Source organism: Dunckerocampus dactyliophorus, chromosome 7 (assembly GCF_027744805.1).
Source record: "Dunckerocampus dactyliophorus isolate RoL2022-P2 chromosome 7, RoL_Ddac_1.1, whole genome shotgun sequence".
Classification (NCBI taxonomy): Eukaryota; Metazoa; Chordata; class Actinopteri; order Syngnathiformes; family Syngnathidae; genus Dunckerocampus; species Dunckerocampus dactyliophorus.
In genome coordinates this window covers 2,127,694-2,152,489 of record NC_072825.1, presented here as the reverse complement: position 1 = coordinate 2,152,489, position 24,796 = coordinate 2,127,694, and the positions used below count along the sequence as shown (strand labels likewise).

At 42.6% G+C, this 24,796-nt stretch overlaps 1 protein-coding gene across 1 annotated transcript in view; it reads right to left on the bottom strand.

Moving 5' to 3' along the window:
* ntrk1 (neurotrophic tyrosine kinase, receptor, type 1) overlaps positions 1-24,340 on the bottom strand; it is a 39,216-nt gene extending 14,876 nt beyond the window's left edge. The window contains exons 1-10 of the mRNA XM_054780739.1: positions 24,138-24,340; positions 16,129-16,203; positions 14,549-14,620; positions 10,191-10,259; positions 7,525-7,679; positions 7,278-7,420; positions 7,063-7,201; positions 2,679-3,011; positions 142-159; positions 10-68 (exon numbers count right to left, since the gene is read on the bottom strand). Of these exons, the coding sequence (XP_054636714.1) occupies positions 10-68; positions 142-159; positions 2,679-3,011; positions 7,063-7,201; positions 7,278-7,420; positions 7,525-7,679; positions 10,191-10,259; positions 14,549-14,620; positions 16,129-16,203; positions 24,138-24,340 (1,266 nt within the window). The remainder of the gene's footprint in view (positions 1-9; positions 69-141; positions 160-2,678; positions 3,012-7,062; positions 7,202-7,277; positions 7,421-7,524; positions 7,680-10,190; positions 10,260-14,548; positions 14,621-16,128; positions 16,204-24,137) is intronic.
* Positions 24,341-24,796: the final 456 nt, after the last annotated feature.

Genomic DNA, 24,796 nt, shown 5'->3' with positions numbered 1-24,796 from the left:
CGTGCGTACCACAAACACTCGACTCTCCAGGTTCTCTGTGACGTCCATGTCGGATTTGTTTGTGGGAACTGAGGAGAAGCAATGGCGAGATGTCAAGCAAATCAGGCATTTCGGTGGAAGGAAAATGTGATGAAGACTCACTTGGATCCACATTGAGGACTAGCATGAGGGAGCAAAGAGCACAAATGAAGTATAGAAACACACTAAATAGAGTGCAGAGCCTTGACATACACTCCTGATCAAAATGTTAAGACCAGTCGAAATATAGCAAGAATGTACATTTTGCAAAGTTGGACCTTAAGGGGGTTCTACGTAGAGCTTCAAAATGCGAAAAGAAGAAATGGCAGTGAGACAAAGAAAGGTTTACAGTAAGCAACTCATCGCAAAGAAGTATTCAAGTGAAACAGAATGTTCATCAGCTGATCAAACGTTTAAGAGCACAGCCTTCCATCCATCCATTTTCTATGCCGCTGATCCTCAGGATCACAGGGGTACGCTGGAGCCTATCCCACCTGACTTCAGGCGAGAGGCAGGGTACAGACACCCTGGACTGGTCGCCAGCCATTCGCAGGGCGCATATGGACAACAATCATTCACGCCCGCAATTTACAGCCTTTAAGAGGCAAAATCTTGTCAAAAATGTAAATTCAGTGTCATTTTCTGGTATTGACACTGTCATGATGGCAAAGGCAAAAAAGCTTTTTCTCTTTGAACACGGTGGGATTGTTGACCTGCGTAAGCAAGGCCTCTGGCAGCGCGTCATTGCTGCTGAGGTTGGACGCAGTAAGACAGTCCTTTGAAACTTCATCAAACGTCCCGAGACTGTATTGGTAAAACTTCCCAGAGTCCTCTCAGAGAGCTCCTAACTTAGCCGAAACATTCCTTAGCTTAAGAGTGATGAAGGAAGTTCCTGGAGAGCAAGGAGGGGACAGAAACTTTTATCTTATTGAGGCGGTGTGGTTGACCCCGTTGCTAGGTATGATGCAGTCTTCTAAGAGCTGTGATTGGTTGTTACAAAAAGGAGGGAAGACCAAAAGAGCTGCTCGTAATGACAGTAAAATCACTACACTTGAACTGTATTAAGAAATGTAGAATTGTGACGTTAATTTTATGTCATGATGATGAAACTCGGCAAAATTAAATTAATTATGACTCAGCTTCAAAATGTTTCAGCGTACCTCATTCACATGCCCATTTTATTGATATGCTGGGAATTTTACTACTTAATGTATTTGATATTAACGTTGGACGCAGACTCAGCTGTCAGCCATTCCTGTGGTTGCTAACGATACGAGGCTGTGAAAGCCCGAGTGGGACTAGTAAGTTCATCCTTGATGAGGTCCACCCCAAACATCATCCCCGCACGATCGAGCCGGTAGCGTGTCATTAAATCACTGTCATTTACCAGACCGAGAATATCGCTCCTTTCTCACCGTCTTTCCACCATCTTGTCTGTTTACGCCACTCTTAGGCTTCTTCAAAGTCCTCCTCAGGAGCTCTCTTGTGGCCTAAGCCGCTTCGTGAATAACTTTTATCTTAGAAAGTAAAAATCCAAAGAAAAACCTGAGACTCCACGGATTTTCCTAAGAGTGACACCACGAAGAGTTATTTTTAGTCTTAGGATGCTTTGTGAATACGGGCCCTGAAGGCTATGGAACAAAAAAGTCAAGTGGTACACCCAAAAATATGTCGCCGTCCCTGAGCTGGAGGATCCTATTGTCTGTTCGTCAAGACACGGGACCATCCTCGGCCCAAATTAAGCTTGGTACCGATGCCGAGTGCAGTCCAATAACCATCAGACGCCAAGCAGGCTTTTAAGAAGGTCTTCGAAGGCCTCGTCTCCAACGCCACAAAATTGCCTGTTTGGAACCTTGACGGTCCTGATGGCTTCCAACGTTACCGGCATGACAAAGAGATCCCACCAGAGATGTTTTCTGCACGGCACAGTGGTGATCTGGGCATGATCTGGGCTACTTTTGTATTGAATGGAACAATGGAGCTTCAGGTTGTGCAGGGGCGTCAAACGGCAGTTGCCTATGTGGAGATGTTCCAGGGGGCATCCCTGCTGTAATGCTGCACTTCAAAATGCCCGTCTGACAAAGAGGAATAAGCTCACTCTTTTGGACCATCCTGCATGTTTCCCTGATCTAAATTCAGTGGAGAACAACAACATGGAAGAATGGCAAAGGAAGTTTACAAAAATGAACATCAGTTCCAGACAGTGGATGCCCTCCGTGAAGCCATCTTCACCACCTGGAGCAACTTTCCCACCAGCCTCCTGGAAACACTGGCATCAAGCATTCCCAAACCCATTTTGGAGGTGATTAAGAAAAATGGCACAGCTACTCATTAGTGACTCCTTTTTTCAACATTTTATTTCTATTTTAAGGGGGGTTTCAGGTTTTTTAGCTATGGTTTTAAACTTTTGATCAGCTGATGAACAGCCTATTTCGCTTTAATGCTTGTTTGCAATAAATTGCTTACTTTTGTGTCTCACTGCCATTTCTACGTTTTGCATTTTGAAGTGTATTTATCACAATTCCCATCTCAAACTAGATGAGCCTCTTGAGTGCATCATCAGGTCCACTTTACGGCTTTCACTGCGAAATAATTGGGCTCATGCAGTCAAACGTTAGCGATCAATGAAACAATACGATTAGGATGAGATAAGAACTCACCAGGAATGATCCCCTCCGGATCAAACGGGTCAAAGGGGTTGTCCATAAAATCCCCGTTGGCCGTGGCATTGTCCCTCCCCAGCCTGTTTGTCACCAACAGAGTGTATTGGCCGTTGTTCATGTGGGTGGGCTTGTTGAGGAAGAGGCAGCCGTGCTTCTCCGAGCCGTCGGTGGAGTCGGGGATGATCTGCGTGTACACGTAGGTCGTCTCTGTCAGCTCTTTGCCCTCGTACAGCCAGCTGATGTTCGCCTCCGGGTTGCCGTCCACGGCAAAGGGGAAGCACCAGTGGTGCTGAGAGACGGCGTCCCGCAGGTAGAGGATTTTGGCACCGACTGTTGGGAGGCGACAAAGATAGCTGGAGACGCTGCCTGACAACATACCCTAAACACTAGCTCTCTTTCATCAGCAGCAACAGAACCAATGTTGTATTGCTGAGCCAGCATTACTAGCGCTGATGAGTTGATTGTTAGCAGCTGAGTAGCAGCACTTTAAAGCGCACACAGAGGTATATAAAGCTCCTCATGATACTTCAAATATGGAGTTCATTTCAGAAAAAAAAATGACATCACGAGGTTGCCTACAGCCACAGTTTTTAATGGTAATTAGAGACCAGGGCGGTTATTTGCTTTTGTAAACCACGCACTGGAGCATTCTAACATCCTATTCTAACAAAGAAACCTACCATTTTTTGCCTTTTAATGTCAAATGAGTTGTCACATTTGGAGGTGAAGTAAATCGCTAATGCTAATCGCTAGCCCGTATATGGGATTTCCAATGTACACTAGCATTGAGCGCAATTGTTGAAGTGCATTACCTTTATTTTGAACGTCCCAGAGAAATGTTTTCTGTCTATGTAAGTCATAACTGATTTCTGTTCAGTAGTGATGTGCGAATTGATACTGAAATATCACATTCGATACCAGCTCCTCAAATATCGATACTTTGATACTTTGGCCATTTGAGGTAATGTTTGTCTGAAACGTTTGTCTGTTGAAACAGAAACATGTGTAAAATCTTCTCATTTTTATGGTAGTTTTTAAATAATGAATCATTTATTTTAATGGTTTTATTATTTTACTTACCGTAATTTCCTGTGTATAAGCTGCTGCTTTTTTCTTAAACTTTGAACCCTGCAGTTACGACCGTGTCCTAATCTCGTGACATCGTTTAAATACTGTGCCGCTCGCAAGTCATTAGGGAAACGTAGCTCTCTCTTTGGTAGGAGCCAATCACGAGTTATAAGGGACCTCACGGCCAGCTTGTCAACCCATCAGAAATCACAGGAGGTCATGACTCAATATAACAGTCATGGTGTCATCTTAGAGAGAAGGCTAAAATCATCACACAACTTAACACTCACAAGGTAGCTAAGAAATATACAATACAAGTACCAATACGAGTTTAAAATAAAAAACATCTATTTTAACCCACAATGCATTGTTCCCAGCAGTGCAGTTCATTGGCCATAAATAAATTCAACTTCCTGTTCTATGGTTATCATCACATTTCCTCTTTGCCATCACTGGTCACACAAAAAAGGCAAAGAAAAAGCACAACTCACTGGTAGAGTCGATCCTTTTTTTCCCCAGACAATGTTGGTTAAACTCCGTAATTGTACAACTTTTGGAGTTTCCACCGGCGCAACCTTGCCATTCGTGTTTCCATGAATCAATGTCGTCCATCTGCGTTTCAAACCTGCGCCGACCCGCTATGAATAATGAATTGGGGTCAACATGTGGCCCCAACCACAAAAGCTACCTGGAAGCTGCGCTGAGACGTGAAGTTACAGGAAATGGCCTCCTTTGGATCGAAGGGAGGAGACACTCAAGTGCAGAGACCCCTCGTTCCGACCCCTCATTGTTGTTGACCTGTGGCCCCCCCCTCCCCACGTCAGAAAGTACTGCACTCTGGGCGTTGGGGGTTGCTGAATACTGGAGAGGGCGGTTAGTCATATTTAACGAGTCGATTTGCGTCCGTGAGCAATGGTAGTTGAGCTTTTTCACTGCAGGCGTGCGATGCTAGGCTAGAATTCCATCTATTGAACGTTGAGGACAAATAAAAAGCCAATGAACTGACATGCATTTTCTCCTGCATAGGGTTTTTCTACTTATTTCAAAGTTTAAAAGCGGCAGAAATAAAACAAGGGGAGCCACACTAGCGCAACGAATCATTGGCAGGGCGAGCCACTCAGCAGTAAACACCCATTGTTCTGGGAGGTAATTAAGGGTAATTAAAGGGCTGGCGGTTAACGAGCGTCCGTCCACCAGTGGGGCTGATGTTGATGGATCGGCTGCACCGGCGCATTCAGGGCCTGCCAATCACTGCAGATGAAGCGGTTTTCCGGAGTAGGAGGCAAAAGTCCATTAGGCGAGACTCAAATCGGATCTGAGCGAGGTTATCAGAGCCATTTTCCTGACGCTCCTTATCTGTCCCTGGATGCTCGTGCATCGGCCTCAGCTGATTGGCGCCCCTTTGCTCCGTTTGGCTTCTGAGTGTCACTGAGATGCAGATGATATATGATATTATTGGCAGTAATGCATTACTGATGCATCTCAGTATGTTTTGGGTTGGGGAGTTCTGCAACTTTCGGACTAATGTGTCTGAGAGCGAGCAAAAAACAGCGGCCGGAGGTTCTTTAAAAAGGCGAGTTTGCTTTCCTTTTGTCCTTCCGTCGTATCCTGAGCATTAAATGGGCAGACATAGCTGCTGTACGTCACATGGCGCTATATTATTGTATTATTGCTTGCCAGAGTGAGTGGCAGACGACAGAGAGCTCCATTAGAAACATGGCGGGAGCGCACTTCTATTTGTACAAGGGCCATTTGGGAAGGATAAGTGTGCCGCATTCTGCTTTTCTCTTGACAATCCACCCTGCCTTTACCGGAGAGACGGCCCGCGGAGAGACGGCCCCCGGAGAGCCCTCAGCCCCGACCCCCATTAGGCTACCCAAGAGCGCGTATTGAGCTCCCAAGCGTGCAGCTTTATATGACAGACAAAGCAGCGATGCAAGGTTTCCACCTTTCTGGATCAGAGTGCCGTGTATACACTAGCTTGCAATTACTGCAGAACCTCTATAATGTCTGCATAGGCAATGTCAATGCATCCCCTAGGTTTACAACTTACGGGGGGGTCACCAGAAACAAGCACATGTGTAGCTGAGCCATAGAATGACTGACTAGGAAGCGATTGCTCCTCAACGGTTACAGATCTTAACCCTCACCCCACAAAAGAAATCAACACAAAGACTGAAAAATAATCCACAAAGTCAAAACCCACGGTAAGCTGGCTCGAATAAAGCCTTGTTATATAACTCACGTGATTGTTCCTTGACAGTTACATCATGTAAATTCCGGTGTATAAGCCGCACTCACCAAATTTAGAGAGAAAAACAGATTTGTGAATACATAAATTGCACGTGTACACATCATAAAATGGCATAAAACTCTTTATTTGACAGGAGCCAATCATGAGCTATGAAAAAACTCACGACGAGCTTGTCAACCCTTTGGAAATTGGAGGATGTTATTACTCAACATAACAGTCTGACTCAGGGTGTCATCTTACAAACAACACTAAACTCATCACACAGCAACTTAACTGTCACATGTACCAATACGAGTTTAAAATGAAATATTAAAAGAAAAAAAATTCCCGCAATGCATTTCATCTGAGCAAACCATTTCATTGGAGGCCAAGCAGCATAGAAAATGGTGGATGGCGCTGCAATGCTGTCTCTGTTCACGTGAGGGAGCCAGAGGAGCCAAGAGGGAGGCTGATGTCATTGCAGCGCCCCAATTAATGTGTTGCTCAGACGCAATGCATTATGGGAAAACTTGAAAAGAGTTCATGTTTGTATATTTCTCGGGTATACATTTTGACTGTTAAGTTGCTGTGTGATGAGTTTAGTGTTAGTAAGATGACACTGTGAGTCAGACTTATATTGTTATACTCTTATATATAATGACCTCCCGGATGACAGTGCTTCTCACCTTACATCTAAGGGAGAGCCCAGCCACCCTATGGAGAAAACTCATTTTGGTCGCTTGTACCCGCCATCTCGTCTTTTCGGTCACTACCCAATGCTCATGACCATAGGTGAGGGTAGGAACGTAGATTGACCGGTAAATTGACAGCTTTGCTGTTTTGCAAATCATGGTGGTTAACTTCTTTTTACACTTGTATATGTGACTTTTAACCTGCCCGTACGATTAGCAAAGGTTTTATGACAACAAAACAGATCAACAGATGAATTCTATTCCCATTGTTTCCAATGGGAAGAATCCTGACACCACACCAGCGTCTCAAAGGAGGTGTTTCTCCCGTTTTGCAGTGCATTCTGGGACATGTAGTCTCAGCCTTGCATGCGCTTTTAAGAGGACTTACACTCGATGTCCAGTTGCACCATGTCCTCCCCGGGACCAGCTTGGTTCTCAGCCTCGCAGGTCAGGTTGTGCAGGTGGTCCCTGGACGAGACGTTGGTGAGGTAGAGGACCACCTCCAGCGTGGAGCCCCAGATCCTCTCCTGCTTGAGATGTACATTCTCAGCTTTTGGAACACTTATGTCCTGCATACATCTAGTACTGAATAGTCTGCGTTACCTGGACAATGAAGCGGGAGTGGAGAGCCTCCGTTCGCCATCTCACTTGAGGGGTGGGACTTGCTGTGACATGACACTCAAATGTCAGGTTCCCTCCTTCTTGAACCTTGTTGTTGGAGGGCAGAATGGTCACCTCCGGCAGACCTGAGAGCAGCGCAGGAGACAGCAAACGCGTATAAGAGACCCCCAAACGCTCCTCTTTGTTTCCTGGCAACATGCCAGACCAGGTCACGTGACGCTCAACTCACTGCAGTTGTCTATGACCAAAGTGTTGAGCACAACTTCTTGTCCGCTGGACAGACAAGTCAACATCTGGTTGTCCAGGTCGCCGCGGTCGCTTCGCTGCCAGTGTTGCAGCCAGTGGAGGTCACATGAGCAAAGCAAGGGGTTGTCCAGCAGGACCCTGAGCAAAAAGAAACCCTAATAATAATCATCATCTCGACTCCATTTGAGCCACTTCAACCTGAGCTGTTTAGTTCTTCAAATTATAGGCGTTACGCTGCCATAATGTCCATCACTTGGCTTTCGCTTGCAAGAAAAGTTCATAAAATGCCACAGCGCCGCACCCCAAAGTGGACTGTCAGTCACGTCACGATAGGCACTCGTTCTTTCTTCCCAGGAAAAAAAGCTCCATATGTTCCACCTGTGGAACACACCTCTGCGGATAAAAAGCACTCTGATTGTGTTGAACCTTTGTGTACGTGCTTTGTGTTTCTTTTTCACACAATAGTAGAGGCACTTAAACACCTGAAAGCATAGGTGTTGTGTACATAAACGCATATCCATAGCTGCTATTTACATGAGTCCCAGCACCGCTTTAACTTGTGGGGATGAACCAATACAAGAATCATTATTAGTATTATTATTACTATATTGCTGACTCATGCGGCTGCTGACATCTTGTGGAGTTAATAAAAATGAAAAAAAACTACATCAGTACGTTGCCTAGAGCCACAGCTGTTAATGCCAATGTTTTTTGACCCGGCAGTAACTTCAGACCCCAGCGGTTATTTCCGGGTTCCCACTGTTTCCTTGAAATTATTTTCCAGGATATTTTCAGCTGCTATAAGGACAAGTTACAGTATGAAGTCATATGAGTCAAGCTACCAGCAACGCTTTTTAACTTACACTTGCTAGTTTTGTCTCTCTAGGGGGACTGCAAAGTGGCTCAATCTGGCAACAAAGTCAACTGGAAGCACTGGGCGGAAGTACCGCTTCAAGTGGAAATGCAAATTTGATTGGCTGGTGGTAGTGCCACGTGGGGCGCTGTGCCGGCTAGAAGCAGAGAAGCGCTGTGCCTTAATGTTTCCCAGAAGATAAGGCGACAACAGACAAACACTACTTCACTGTTAACTCATTTGCGTTCACAAGGCACGGGGGGGGGGGGGGGGGGGGGGGGGGAGAAATCATTTTCTAGGATAACTTCACTGTTTCAAGGACTTTTTTTTCCTGATTTTCCATGACTGGAAAAATGGTCAGTTATTCCCGGGTTTTCCAGAGTGCATGGCAACCCTGTTATTTGCTTTTGTAGATGTGATAACGAGACGAGAAAAATAATGATAAAATGTGTATGATATTTTTGGACTGAAACAAAAAATGTTACAAAAGCAGAAAAATGAATTGCTTCTAAGCGACGCATTCATTGGGCCGCTGCAATGACGTCAGCCCCCCTCTGGGCTCCAGGCTCCTCTGGCTCCCTTTGGTGGACAGAGACAGCACTGCAGCGCCATCCATCCATTTTCTATGATGCTTGTCCGCCAATGAAATGCTTTACTCAGACAAAATGCAAAATGCAAAATGCAGACAAAACAAACAAACAAACAAACAAAAAAGACAAAATGCATATGGCAAAACTTGAAAATGTTGGACATTTTTTTTCAATTTTAAACTAATTTTGGTATATGTTTGTATATTTATTAGGTATACCTTTTGAGCGTTAAGTTGCCTTTTGATGAGTTTAGTGTTCTTTGTAAGAAGACACTGTGAGTCAGACTGTATATTGCGTAATGACCCCCTGACCTCCTTTTTTCCAATTGGTTGACAAGCTTGTCGTGAGTTTTTTTACAGCTCATGATTGGCTCCTGTCAAATAAATAGCTGGCTGGTCTTCACGGACTTGTGTGCGCCACAATATGCCATTTTGTGACATGGACATGTGCGACTTATAGTCCGGTGCGGCTTATATATGTACAAATCAGTTTTTTCCTCTAAATTTAGTGTGTGCGGCTTACACACCGGAATTTACGCTAAGCTAAAAGATAGCACATATATCTGAAAATCTACACTGGTCTTTTTGGTAGTAGCAGAGCCTTTGAATTACACTTTTAATGGTGTTGTTATGAGCCATGAGGAGTTGCGTTGAAAGACTTACAGTAACTTGAATTCACATGTTTGAGTGTAAATGTATTTGCTGGGATTTGCAGCAAATTGGCCGTATCAGTTATGTGAGTGATAATGTGAATCTCCACTTAATGTTTCTCTTTGTCTTTCTGTTTATTTAGACCACACATGCACGCATAATAAAGACGCTGCTCTGCTGTTCGGAGTGTTCATGAACGCACCTCGCTGTCGTCTCGTGACAAGGAGGTAGTGTCGGAAGAGAGGTGGTTGTGAGTTGGAGATACATACATGGTGCTGGGATTGCACTGCTGCTCATGTCTTCGGGTTGGAATAAAGTTATGAAAGAACGTCAGACTCTGTGTGGCTGTGTGGGGACACTGGCTCATCTGTTCGTCATAACAAAGAGGTGTGGCTTGCCATGATGTGCGTGCCTTAGCCTTACTCCCAGTACATCCATTTGTCTTCTGAAATGTTACTGAAGTGTCACAGTCCCTAGACGCATATCCACTTGACTTGTGTAACAATGTACACAACTTGACAAAATGCTGATTAAATAAGAATGGAGATGGACTCACAGGTTTAGCAAGGGTAGAAAATGAAACACCCTCCAGGAAATGTGCTCCAGAGAGTTTGACGCCAGGTTCCTATGAGGAGGGAGAAAAAATATCATGAAAAAATAAAAAAACCTAAATGACTAAATCTCTTAATACAAATCATTAGAATTGGTAACAGCTGGGATTCTTTTGCGGGTTGCTCTGTGGCCACACTGCGACGCGAGCTGTGTTTTTTCTTTCCCAACAGTAACTACACCTGCTCCTACACCTCTCAGTGGGAAACCATAATGCTTTCCAAATGGATTGGGATCAATTATGTCAACCCCGACCTGCAGCCATGCACTCACAAACAAGTCAGATGTTTGCTCAGAACGCTGGAGCCACAAGCGAGGAACTCACTTCAAATGTACTTGCGAATGTGTACTGCTTCATTTTTATACTGTAGTATGTCATTTCAAGCGCATGCAAAGGTAGATAAAGTGGCTGGATGCTGACCTCTCATGATGCTATAAACGTGACTACTGCCATATTGTGGAATTCATTTTTTTAAAAGCTCAATCAGGAGGTTGCCTACAGCCACAGCTGTTAATGCCAATGTTTTTTGCCCCGGCGGTCATGAGAGACCCCGGCGGTTACTTACGTCTTGAGACCACGCTTACATGAGATCTGATAATACAAGTATACAGTACATTATCATTAGAAGAGAACTAAGACTGATAAATATACAAAAATAATTTTAAATTATTAGTATTATGATATTTGTGACCAGTCATGACATTATAAATATGGTTGCTGCCATCTTGTGGAGTTTTAACTCATTCACTCCCAGCCATTTTTCAAAAGACAACCCCTTCAGTAGCGGCCATTTTAGACAATTTTGACTGATCTTTCAAGGCACACAGAATATTGTGTTCTATGGCTATATAAACATGGAACCTACCAAAAGAAAGATTAGACTCCCGTCTTTCATCAGAAAAAAACCCTTGTTTCTACCTTTTTCCGTTCCTTAGTAATCAGCAGTAGAACTTAGGTAAGTTTCAGGAAAATATCAGTTCCCAACTAGAAAAAAGGAGAAAACCAGCTTTATGTGAAAAGATACATTTCAAGCATAACTTTCCCTCTGACACAAAAAGGGGTTGTTTTACATCAAAATAACAATTTACTTAGAAATATAATACCATGAACCATTTACAAGTTTCACATTTGGAACTGAACTATGTGTGTGTGCACGTGTGTGCATGCGCGTGTGCATGCGTTAAAATTTCCCTACAATGCGTAACCTTCTGCACGCCGCACTCCTACACAATGTCTGACTTCCTCCTTCCTGTCATGTGTGATTTTTCCGTCCACATGATCTCTGCCGAGCTCTTATGAAATTCATTTCTGCCACCTTGTGGCCGTTTTTATGGCTTAAAATTGCTCTGAAGGGAAATCCATTAGTGGGGAGTTGCATCATCACTTCTTTTTGCCTATAGCGCAAAAAAACGTAAAAGACGTATAAATACGTTGTTGGGATCGGGTGTTCGGGTTTGACTACGTCTTTGGTAGTGAATAACAAGTTCTGAGTGAATGAGTTAAAAAAAAAACTACATCAAGAGGTTGCCTACAGCCACAACTGTTAATGCCATTGCTTTTTTTTTTATAGACCCCGGTGGTTATTTGCGTTTGTAGACAGGGCCTTGATTGAATTGGGGCCCTAAATGGAATTTTATTTTGAGACCCCTCCAAGTGTAATGGTACAGCTGCTGCCTTTTTTAGGCAGAGAGGATGGGGTTGATCCCAGCCCTGGACAGCTTGGTAGGGGTCTCAAAATAAAAGGCTTATACACCACACAGAGACGTTACTCGGAGCTTTTACAGTACCTCTTCATTGTATTCAAGTATTTTTAGTGTTACTGTCATGAGGTGATCCAGTACAAGAGCTGAGAGAGTGGTCCAGCGTTAGACAATCACAATAATAACGCTGCGAAAGATAAATGCAGCATATCCTGTCTCCAAACCCCCTCAGGCCGATAAAATGTCATCACAGTGCTTCTTCAACGGTCGTCGCATGGCCAGGTTGTAAGCGAAGCTCCCTCAGAAGACGACAGCAAGCCTCGCTGAGGGGGCGATACAGTACATACTCACTCTGCCGGGGAAGGCCAAAGGTTCAACTATTTGTTGTGCTTGCTCCCAAACGTTGGTGTCAAGATGGCTGAGCCACCGGGGCTGATCCATTACCTTCTCCCGTTCCACGCCGGGGGAGCGTCAGAAGCGGGAATAGCGCGGATCATAACATCATCATAACATCTGAGCTTGGAGGAGCACAAGAGGCTCACAAATACATCTGTCACCGAGAAGCACCCAGACCCCACCCAAAGCCCATCCCACCCACCCCTCTCTGAGAATTATTGATTAAGTGATAATGGACCCTGAGTGGAGTGTATTTATTATGCATCAGTTGTCAATAATCCGGCAACGTAAGCGAGTAAAAGGTGACTTGGTGGATGTCCTCTCCAATTTTTCCAAGCTCAGTGCTCATATCCTACAAAGGAGTATTATATTTTCATACATTGCGCATTCAAAATGAATCAGGAATCCTCGGAAACATTTGTCACCCGCAAAAATCAATGAGCGACGACCATGCAGCGTCTTAAAAGCTAAGAGGGAGGGTCGAGTTTCATCAATTTCTTCGCAAACACGGGGAATCAAATGCAATAAGAGCCGACATAAGCACAACAAATGATATTACCTGATGATATGTAATACGCCTGACAGGATTTGACACAGCATCTGAGCGTGTTACGTGACCCTGACACTGAAAACACAACGAACTTTTTAGTATTTATTTATGTCTTTTATTTCAGTTCAGTTCAGTTATTTTTCATTTATTTGTATTATCAGCTTTGTGGCACAGGTGAAAAAGTGTATTATTGGAATGAACTTTGGTCTTTGCCATTTTTTTTTCATTTTTGCTGTTAAATTTTCCAATTTCCCTGTTAAATCTTCATAAATTTTCTTTTTGGAATGTTATTTCATTATTACCATAATATTTTGACTTTATTCCCATTCCACCCCGCCCTGATTTTCCGAAAATGACAACTTTATTTTGTTTTGTTTGTTTCTCATAATATTACGGCTTAAAAAAAACAACATATTTTTCTTTAATATTTCAACTCCATGCTACTAAAATAACGTTATTTTTTCTCATAATAATACGAGTTTATTGTCGTTAAGTTTGAACTTTTTCTTGTTAGAATACGTTTTTCTCTTAGTATTTTGACTTCATTCTCAAAAAATTACAGCTGTTTTTTCCACTTCTGCTGTTTTTTTTCAATTTCCCAACTATTTTAACTTTCTTCTTGAAAATGTTCTTCCTGTAATCATGACTTTATTCCCATAATATTTTTACTTTATTCTCGTAAACCAGCAAGGACATAAACCGGATGGACAAACTGATCCGGAAAGCCCAACAAGTTATCGGCACTCAGTTGGAGGCGTTTGTGAGAGACAGGAGGACACTGGACAAACTGCTCTCCATCATGGACAACCACACCCACCCACTCCATCAGACAATAGAGGGTCAGCGGAGCTCATTCTCCAACAGACTCCTCCAGTTCCGTTCCCACAGTAAACGCTACAAGACTTCATCCATTCCACACGCCATCCAGCTCTACAATACCTCACCTGTCTGTAAATGATTATTCACCACATCATAGCGCTGTACTGTCTGGCCTCCCTTGTCTAAAGTGTACATTTACTTGTATTGAACACATTTCTACATAATACTTGTAAATATGCAACTCTTGTCTATTTTATATTCTTGTTGTTTATCTTATATGATTATATATCTTATATGATTGTTTGTCTTGTTCTTCTGAAATTGAGCTTCTGTAGCCGAGCAATTTGATACAAGTCAAAGACACAAAAATGACACACAAAGATGCCAAAACCAACTGAACACTTTTTAGCTTTGTTTTATATATTCTATCTAATCATATATCTCATTAATAATCAATTAATTTTTTTAATTTTTATATATGTCAATAAAAAACAAGCTGCGGGCCGCACTTTGGGCACGCCCAAAAAATAAATAAGATAAAATAAATCGAGTTTGATAAATAACAATAAAAACTTTGTTGCACAAAAACAAACAAATAAGATTTTTTTAAAAATTATAATTAATTTAATCATAATTTAGCACAAGAATGAGGCACCAATATCTGCTTATTTTTGCGGTATGGTTTCTACCGTTTACGCCTGCGCTGGCGCCATTATGTTACTGAGTTTTGATACCTAAAAAAACACAATTTTAAGGGGTCAAGTAGCTGTCTTTGTGTCACTGAATGACAACCAAACCCATACAGACAAGAGCCTCCTTTAGCGCTGAGTGACACTTACACATACTGCAGCTTGGGGTTGTGCTGGAAGGCGTTGGCGGCGATGAGCCTCAGCTTGCATGACGTGATGGTTCTAGGGTTAGGGTTAAAAAAAAACATGGAATCAAAAATTATTGGCAGGGCCAAACATGTGGACGGCTTGTTTGTGGCACATCGGTGAGGCAGAACGGCTGACGCCTGCCTCACCTCCGTGGTGGAGGCGATGCGACCCACCTGATGGAGGTGCATAGAGTGCTATGAAAGGAGCAACAGTGTGATGTGGAGAGGCTTCCCAGAACAGAGGATGTTGTGAGAAGCAAGGCTGTTAATGGTTTCGGAATGACTATCGTTTTCTCTGCGGCCCTTCATCAGTGGTGGATTGAAATGGAACAGCAATCAAGTTCTAATTCGGCATTCCAGAAAAAAAGTGTCTGTCGTATTGCCGCTTGGAGCTCACAAGGTTTGATGTCAAAGTGTTCCAGTCCAATGTAAACAAAAAGCATCCCTAACTTTGTGTGAGTGTAATTAAACGCAAATCACTAAGCGCATAAAAATATCAAATATTAATATTACAAACATTATGTCCGTCTCTGTGCGTGGTGCGTTCCATACACATGGGAAGTCGTTTTTTTTTTAACTCCGACTAGAAAAGTGCACTGAAAAGCTGCCACGCCACGCTGACTAGTTGTCAGCATATGAACGTTAATGCGCCTCTGATGCTAATCAACAAGCTTATTTAAATCGTCAGTCATGTTTCTTAACCTTACTTTCAACTGGGAGTGGAACCTCGGAAGCTCCATGAGGGGTGTTTCCTACTTCCCAGGGGTCTTGAACGTACCATTAGCCGCAACTTCACTAATTTATGCTCGTCATGCTAGCAGCAACAGGACTAGCATTTGTAATGTGTGCTTGATTAAGTGATCTGTGTATGTCTAACGACATTGTAATACTTTGTTTAAACGTTATTCAAACGTTTAACTACGATGAACATCTCTGCGTGAGTTTTCCGTTCCAACTGTCAAACCATTAGCAGGAGAATCCAATTCAGGAGGGAATTGTACCATGTTACTGGCAAGACGGAGGTGTGTTATTATGAGCTTTTAACAGCTGACGGTTAGCATAATGCATGTTTTGTCAACGTTAAGGTAATTGACGATACTCAGTCATGTATACATTATTTTATATTTGTAACGTGGCCCGTTTTGCTGATTGAGTTCTTGCGGTTTGTCTTGTAGGAGGAGCCTCCATGTTGAAAGCCAAGCTAGTGGAGGACGCTAGCTAACCAACCACAAGACGCTCACTAAAACCTGTCGTGTTTTCTTATAGTGGCATCATCAAGGGTAAGTTAGACAGAGTTCAAAAACTTGTACAACATTTGGATTCTCAAATTACACATTTGGTTACAATCACACACTGATATTAAGTTAGCAAGCATTTTCCTCACTTATACAATAAAGGTGTAAATATAGGGCCTCTTCAGATAGACCGCCCTCTAGTGGTTTGGAGTATGAACAGCTATTATATGTCTTAACCAGTTCATCACACATGAAGACTTTTAGACATCCATTTTAGTGTCAAAATATGAAAAAAAACACGACTTACAGATTCTTTAGCTCTTTGTAGTTACCCAAATCGAGTTCTGTGATATTTTCCAGGCCTGCTTGGTTTTCAATGTAACTGAAAAAGAAAAGATAGGTGTGATGGAGCCAACATTGTTATTGACTGACATTTTCAGACATAAATAACAAAGCTTTATAAGCCCCATAAGGTAAGCACACACAAGAACTGTATGGTACGTTTGCCTTCCAGTACAGTGAGCTGATAGATCATTTCAATTGCCAGTCAACCACATATACTGTAGACAGGGCGCCCGAGAAAAACTTGAGATGTGCAGTGACGCACCCGCAAGGACAAGTGCCTCACCTTTTTAAAAATTGTTTTTAGCCGATGTTTGAATGGATTGGTGGATAGGACCAACCAAGGTTGTTTCTTTTTTTGCCTCCTCGGCTCCATTCTCTATTCATTCCCACAATCACTTTGTCCTGCATCATGAAGTGAGTGTTCTGCAGGAGGAAGCATCTTCAGGCTTCAATGATTGTCTTCATGTCTTCATGACAGTCTTTACGTGGTCCTCAGACTTCATCGTAACGTCCTTGGGAGATGTTTTCCATTCCGCAATTTAAAACCCCCCCAAAACAATAACAAAAGCGGCTCCTACTTACTCTTACTGAGTCAGCTACTAACTCATTTCTGAGCAACTATAAAACTTTGTTAAAGAAATGAAGGAGTTATTGATTAATATACCTGCTAAGACACATTCATCACTGCACATAGCATTGTCAAATGGAAAGATTAGACCTTATTGTAGTAGAAGGTTGGTTACATTGTTATCCATGTAAACCAGGGGCTTCCAAACTTTATCCATCGGGGGCCACATACTGAAAAATGAAAGGATGCAAGGGACGCTTTGATATTTTATAAATCTGCTAAGAAGGTGCACATATTTATATACAGTATTTCAAGGAAAAAAAATGTATCTCAGCTTTGGGACATAGGTGAAAAAGTGTATTATTAGTATCAGCTTCACTCATTGCTCTTTTTTTCCCATGTTTTGATTAAATCATGTTAAATAATTTTCGTGGATTTTCTTTACATAATGTTATTACTTTATCCCCACAATATTTTTACCTTATTCACATTATTATTTATTTTCCCCAACCTAATTGTTTAAAAATGACCACTCTATTTTGTTTTGTTTGTTTTGCATAATATTACAACTTTAAAAAAACAAATGTCATTTTTCTTGAATATGTCAAGTCTGTGCTACTAAAATGATGTTATGTTTCCTGATTCTCTTAAAATTGTGACTTTTTTGTTGTTAACATACGACTTTTTTTCTGTTAACATTTTGGCATTATTCTTGTAAAATTGTTTTCTTTATTTTATTTTACAACTGTTTCAACTTTCTTCTTGTAAAATTGTGACTTTTCATAATTTGTCATCATTGCCATAATATTTTGACCTTATTCTCAAAACATTATAAACAAATTTTTCGAAATTTTCGTACAATTACTTCTGATTTTTCAATTTTAGCTGCTTTTGTAAAAGGTTTTCTTGTTAAATTATACTTTTAGGATGGGCCGCCAGATAATTAAAAAGCCATGGTCTACACCAGGGGTCACCAGTGTTTGTCCTTGTGAGAGCTACTTTTACAAAATGAAAATGGCCAAGAGCTACTCATTTTTGTAACATTTATTTTCAGAGCTTATTTTAAACCCAAACAAAGTGAATATGCTTGTTTTACCAGAACATGAACACAATGCTGGTGTCCACAACTCACATGTTGTATTTCACAATGCATTTCTTTCTACTCTTCTTTCATTATTAACTGAAAACCTGAATGAAAAGCAGGCTTGCGGGCACCTCATGTGGTCATGGGGGCTACCTGGTGCCCGCGGGCACCACGTTGGTGACGTTGGTGACCCCTGGTCAGATATCCTTGACTTACAAAAATGTCTGCCTTAAAAAAAACAAAAAACATCAACCAACAAGATGGTGGATGAAGAATACAGGAAGCTTTTATTTAGCTGCTTGTGAGGGCAAAAACACACAAAAATACAATCAAAACTAGCATGATGATGTTTGTAAGGCTGATTTTTGATACAGCTCTTTTATTGGCTCTCGTTAGATTGTGAAGGTGTACCTACTGTTGTGTTCAGTGACTTTTTCAAAAGACAACCCCTTCAGTAGCGGCCATTTTAGACCAGAATATTGTGTTCTATGGCTATATAAACATGGAACCTACCAAAAGAAAGATTAGACTCCCGTCTTGCATCAGAGAGAAAAGTTTGGTTCTACCTTTTTCCGTTCTTTAGTGGTCAGCAGTAGAACATAGGTAAGTTTCAGGGAAATATCAGTTGCTGACTAAAAAAGCTTTTTGTGAAAAGACACATTTTAAGCATAACTTTCACTTTGACACAAATATTTTTTTGCTTTTGTGACAGCTCAAATATTTAAACAACCATACCACAACATAAACAACACAAAATAGGGTTGTTTTACATCAAAATACCAATTTATTTACACATAGAACACCATGAGCTATTTACAATTTTCACGTTTGGAACGGAACTATGTGTGTGCACGTGTGTGTACGTGCGTGCATGTGTGCATGAAGGTGTGTGCGTGTGCATGCATTCAAATTAGAAATTTTAATGCATGCACACAATAAAATTTCCCTACAATGCATAACGTTCTGGAGGCGTGCTCCACGCTTGCTCACTTCCGCCTTCCTGTCATGTGTGTTTTTTCCGTCCACGTGATCCCAACCGAGTTCAAATGCACTTCTGCCACCTTGTGGCCGTTTTAAAGTTGCTCTGAAGTGAAATCCATAAATGGGGAGTTGTGTCATCACCCCATTTTGAACAGAACGCTTGTTTGCCCCCCATCTCTTTGAGGCAGGGCTGACAACAACCGGATGTGACGTCACGTGAAATCCATCAATATCGTCAAAGACTTGCAAATCGACTTGGACTTTGACATCAACGACTCTGGCATTGACTCAGACTTTGATCTGATGACCTGAAAATACTTTTTCGTGAGTGTGTTGAGTAAACTGTGTCCCCATTCAAAGTATTCAACGAACGAGCCCGTTATTGTATCATTTCAAGCAAAACACCCACAGACTCTGCCTCATTGACGCGCCAGTCTGCTGGAGAGTGGCAGTGATTAACACTGGTATGTGTCAACGTGCTACCAAGAATAATTTCCTTTGCATTCGCAAATTACGAGATCAGGGCATTTTATTTTGGACTGGAAGGACTGGAACATTTCAAGCCTATAACTTCGGACTTGACTAAACCTGTCTTGTCTTGACTTGACAATTGACTTGGATTTGCAGATCTTTACTTGAGACTGCTGACTTACTTGAGACTTGTTAAACACTGACTTTCTCCCACCTCTGCTCCCAGTTTCGTCAGCACAGAGTTTTGTTACTAGTAGATATATTTACTAGTGGGAATGCTGTCAAGATTGTGCTGGAATCATTTGTCCAGCAATCCTCAACAGCTGAAAATACGCTGTAAAAATACCTCCAGCATGTGGCATACTTTCAGCTGTCCAGCCTTTTTTTTTGTTTTTTCCCGTTTGATCGGCCCACGCAGCAATAATGTGATTACAGGGCAGGTGGGCCCAGGATCACCCATCGCCTTCACTTATTGGATTGAGCCAATTGGGTTGTATATCATCTATTGTTCCCGAGGGGTCCGGGGGCGTGCATTGACTGGCAATTCACAAAATTGAATTTATAACTCGCAGTATGATGAATCTTGGCCCGCCGTCGCACCGTTAATGGAGTCTTGTTTGTTTGGCGTTCCGACCGTACGAGCTCTCGCACAACCCACCAGACTTGTTTTTGGAGCACGCACATCTTGACTGATTGACGGAACAGCTTCCCTTCACCAGAGATGCTACATACTTGCACATACTTGCATGGGAACATCAATGAGGAGACGGTGGGGGGGTTAGATTGACAGCGGAAGTGAGTAATGGACTTTGCGGCACTTAACTAGCGTCTCAGAAACCTTCTTAACAATCGCTCGTCGTCTTAATTGCTCAGTTTGGCAGAGCAGAACACAGCGAGAACAGCATGGCGTTGCTGAGAGCGACACTTACATTTCCACCTCAGTGCTGGTTTTATTACGCTGTACAGCGGCCATTCTGCAATCACAAAGTACAAATGAAAGTGAAAGCCTTGGCACAAGGAGTGCGGCAAAATATCAACTATCGCCATATTTAACCTTACTATGGATGGACGGTTCTCTCTTGCCACGTATCGTTTTAGTGAGTCGAATCACCCTTTTATACGTCATCCTGCCAGAGTGATAGAAAATTGGGTGGAAGTCACAGAAGAAGACAAAAATGAGGCCATGACGGTGAAGTTAAACTGAAAGATGCACCATTATCATTGAAATCAAACTTGTGGATGGGACGGAACTGCGTTAGCAGTGTTCGGTCCGTCCTTTTTTAGCAGGATGGAGTCCACCCAGATTCCCCATACTCTACCATCTGTGAAATAATGCTAAGAGTCTCAAGTAAGGTTCACAATTTAATACCAAAAGGAGTAGATACAAGCAATTACAATGCCAGCGCTGGAGAGAAAGAGAATCGGTCAGCGCCCCAGCCAAGGTCTAGCGAGGTCCAAGCAATCTTTGAAGTGAAACTGAGTTCCTTTTCCTCATATACCTGCTGTGGCGGTCCCAATGGGCAGGAAACTTCCCATTAACTGTTTGTTGGGTCATCGGTCTGATCTGATTTCAACCAATCCTTGGTTATGACGTCTGAGCGTCTCAGCCAGACAACAGAAGGGATGACTCATAATAAAACTACTGGCTGCGTGTGTGTGTGATTCATTAAAAAGAACAGGGTGTTCCAAGTTAAAGGTCTTGTAATCATTTTATCTCTCTATTGTAGATGAGAATACAGTGTTCCCTCGTTTATCGCGGGGGATAGGTTCCCAAAATAGTCCACAATAAGTGAAATCCGCGAAGTAGCCAACTTCATTTTATTTTACATATTATATATATCTGTATAAACTGTAAAACCCCTCACCGTGCACTTAATCCACTCTTCTCAGACAGGCAATAATATTTTCTCACATTTCTCTCTTGTTTAAACACTCTCAAAGAAGTTCACACCTTCGTTTGAATTTTAATGATCAACACAAGAAATTATTAAAGTCACTCATGCATATTTCACTCTTGTGACCGTGCTTTTGCGTGTTTTTGTATCCTTGTTAGAACATTTTGCAGACCAACCGAAGATTCATTTACAAGCTAGCGATGACACAGGAGATATGGCACGAAGGAGACTGATTGACAAAGGTCTACAGCCAATGAGGACGCAGAAGACAATGGACGGTGCAGACAGACGAGAGAGGGCAGAGATAGACACTCAACTTCCCACAATGCAATTCTTCTTAAAGGGCCAGGCTTGGCCTGTAACAGCGTTCATACACTGTAATAAAACTAGAGCAAGGGAACTCGGTATCCAGAAAAGAGTGGGAAAATATTCCCATCCTGACAGTAGTATGTAAGAAGTGTCCCACCGAAACATCAAAACACTGCACGACAAACATTAGTGATGGGAGACTCGATTTCGTTTACTGACTCGAGTTCGTATGAGTTATCCACTGAAGGGAATCGGGTACTGGATTTCCGCGAATCGCGCAGAAACTAATCGGGTAATTGAATCACCTGTCACAGAGCGCAAGGCTTAAGCTCGCACACGTGCAACAGGTTCCTCACCCGACTTGTCCAGCATTTAATTATGCCCTATCAAGTTGCCTGGGGTCCATTCTGAATTTAGCTAGCGGTGGCAGGGGTGAGTAAGTGTCAGAGGTGGGAGCAAGTCAGCGTATTGCAAGTCTCGAGTCGTTAATCTCAAGTCCTGAGTCATGTCTCAGGTAAAGATGTGCAAGGCAAGTCAAGACAAGAAAGGTCGAGTCAAATCCGAAGTCATAGGCTTGACAGCGTCTTTTCAAGTCATAAGCACTGTTTAGTGTCTCCCAAATAAATTCCATTTTAACAATGCACAATCTATTAAGTTTGACAAATACAATGAATGGATTTGGAATTTTTAAATAAAATAAGACCAGTTTGACAAAACTTTGTCACAATTCAAGAGTGCTGACAGCATTCAGGATTTACCCAGTGCACACAAATGTAATTCACACATCTGTTGTTTGTTCTTAAACCTGATTGGACATAAACAGATGCATTCAATGAGGCAGGTTCAAAGGGAAAATTTGGTGTCATGCTGGAAATGATAACGTTCACCTTAGTTGAATACTTTGAATGGGGGCACATTTTACACATTCACTGAAAATCTAAAATATTTTTCAAGTCATCAGACTCAAGTCCGAGTCATGTCCTGCGTCACTGATGTTAACATCCGAGTCGAGTTGCAAGTCTTTGATGATATTGTCAACTCGAGTCCACAAAGTCATCAAAATTGTCACTCGAGTCTGACTCGAGTCCATGTCACGTGACTCGAGTCCACACCTGTGGTAAGTAGACACGCTGACAGAGAGACAAGTACTCACGAGTCCGGATTCAATAAAAAACTTGACCTATGGACGACTCCTTCAGTACTGCCACCTTGTTCACAACCACCCTCCCTGAGCTTGCAGAGAAAACAGTGCCTCGTAAGAGAAATGTTGATTTTTCTACTCATATGCAAAATATTTGTTTTTGTTATGCTCCTACTTAATAGATTTGATCTACTTGAGAGACATGACTTGTGTTTCCTGACTGAGTTTAAAATAGTGTCACTGTTTGACATGACACCTAAAATAAAATCCTGCTCATTCTTTTTGCACCATTGCTATTTGCACGCTGCTTAAACTATGCTGCAAAATATAAACAGTGATATTTTGTTTTGCAATATTATCATTATCGTCAGGTACCCAGAGATTCCCAGCTCTACTTGGCAAAGCAGGTGAAGACTCTTGTGAATACAAAGTTACACTAATACAAATATCAAGTTAAGGTAAGCTAAGCTCTCAGCACTTCATCATCATTTATTGCCATCGCTCAGACAGCATCCAGGGGAATAATCATAAATGAGGTCACGGCAACCTTTGTGCTTGCAGCCAATTGCTTGTCAGGAATTCATATTTGAGCCCAAGTAATTGAAAAATATTTTGTCCGACCCTGTGTATCACAAATCACAGCATGCAGAGCTCCCGCTGAGAGTGAAAGCATGTTACACAAAGTAATGATCCGCTGACCTCAAAGAGTACACTGCATGTCTACCCTACTGTCGTACGACTCCAACTTGAGAACACTTTGTCATGGCAACTTCTCTTATTGCTGCAATGAACTGGAGTAAAGCTGGAAAACACCAAGGAGTTGTTTTTTGTGGATGTAATCTTGCAAGATCAGAAATGCAAGATCAGAAATGTGGCACTCGGCATGCCAGGGTCCAAGAATTTTCTCTAAATCTTCAAACAGGATTCTCTTACTATTTCTGCATAGATAGACAGGCGTGTCTAAGGATGCACAACCCTGTGGCTGATTACTGACCCACAACATGATACTCATTAAGACAAAAGAGCACCTTAATTATCAGTGTCACAGACACAACGAGCCTTCTATTCCGTATGGTCCATACGCTGATCATGTGAGGCACCTGCAAAGTTTCTATTACACACTTCAACTGCAAATGAAGTTTAGTTCAAAGTTGGTGCAGCTCTTAACAAATGATATCCTACCTGAAAATATCTCTTTTTCTCTATCTGCAACAAACGGCAGTGTTGCAAAGATTACACAAGAAACTCAACTTTCTACCGACCACAGGAACTCGCTAAGGCAACAGTCATAATGCAACTTTCCTATGGAACGTTGAGATTGTACAAGTTCAGTGCAAAAGCCCTTCAACTTGGGCACCATGGCCACTACAACCAACCCTAATCCCTGATTCATCAGATAAAACCCCCGCAATGCCAAAGTGGATTAAACATGGAAACCACACTTCTATCCCAACGCGCCGAAAGTCGCCATTGGTTCAGGTGCACTAATCGAGTGGATGACATCACATGACATAATACTCACATCTCTGTCACATTCTCGCTCTCTTGCGCCGCCAGAGCCGGGATGCTGGCGATCCCATCGGGCTCCGAGCACTGCAGCATGGCAACGAAACACCGGCAAGCCGACGGGCATCCTCCCAAAGTGAGCGCCGGGGCCAGGCTTAAGAGGGCAAGCGCCAGGGCTAAGGGTGCCGCAGAAGACGCTGCGCCCTTTGCCACGGCCATTCTCAAGGGAGGGTATTCTCTCAGCTTGTTTTTTATATGGTTGACACGGAGGAGAGTAAGCAAATTCACATCAAGTGGAGATCTCAGCTGGTGGTCAGGGTCCGGGACAGAAGCACAACTGTACTGAGTAGCAGCAGCAGCAGGAGGGGCAGGCATGCACGGGCCTCTGGGGACATGGTGGTGGTGGTGGGCTGCTCCTCTCTCTTTCTCCCTCTCTTTCCCTCTCCATCCCAAGAAAGGAAGGGAGGGGCAAGAGTCACCAGACATCTAAGACAGTGGGAAGGGTAGAGGGAGGGATTGGTGGGGTCAAGGATGTGTTGATGCCTCCGAGGAGATGGTGGTGGACATCTTGGTGTGTTGGTACAATAGAAGTTTCTGTCTTCTTGGATGTGTAGGCTAACACTGCATGGAAGGGTGGATCCATGGTCTATTAACTTTTTATGTCACGGTCCAGTG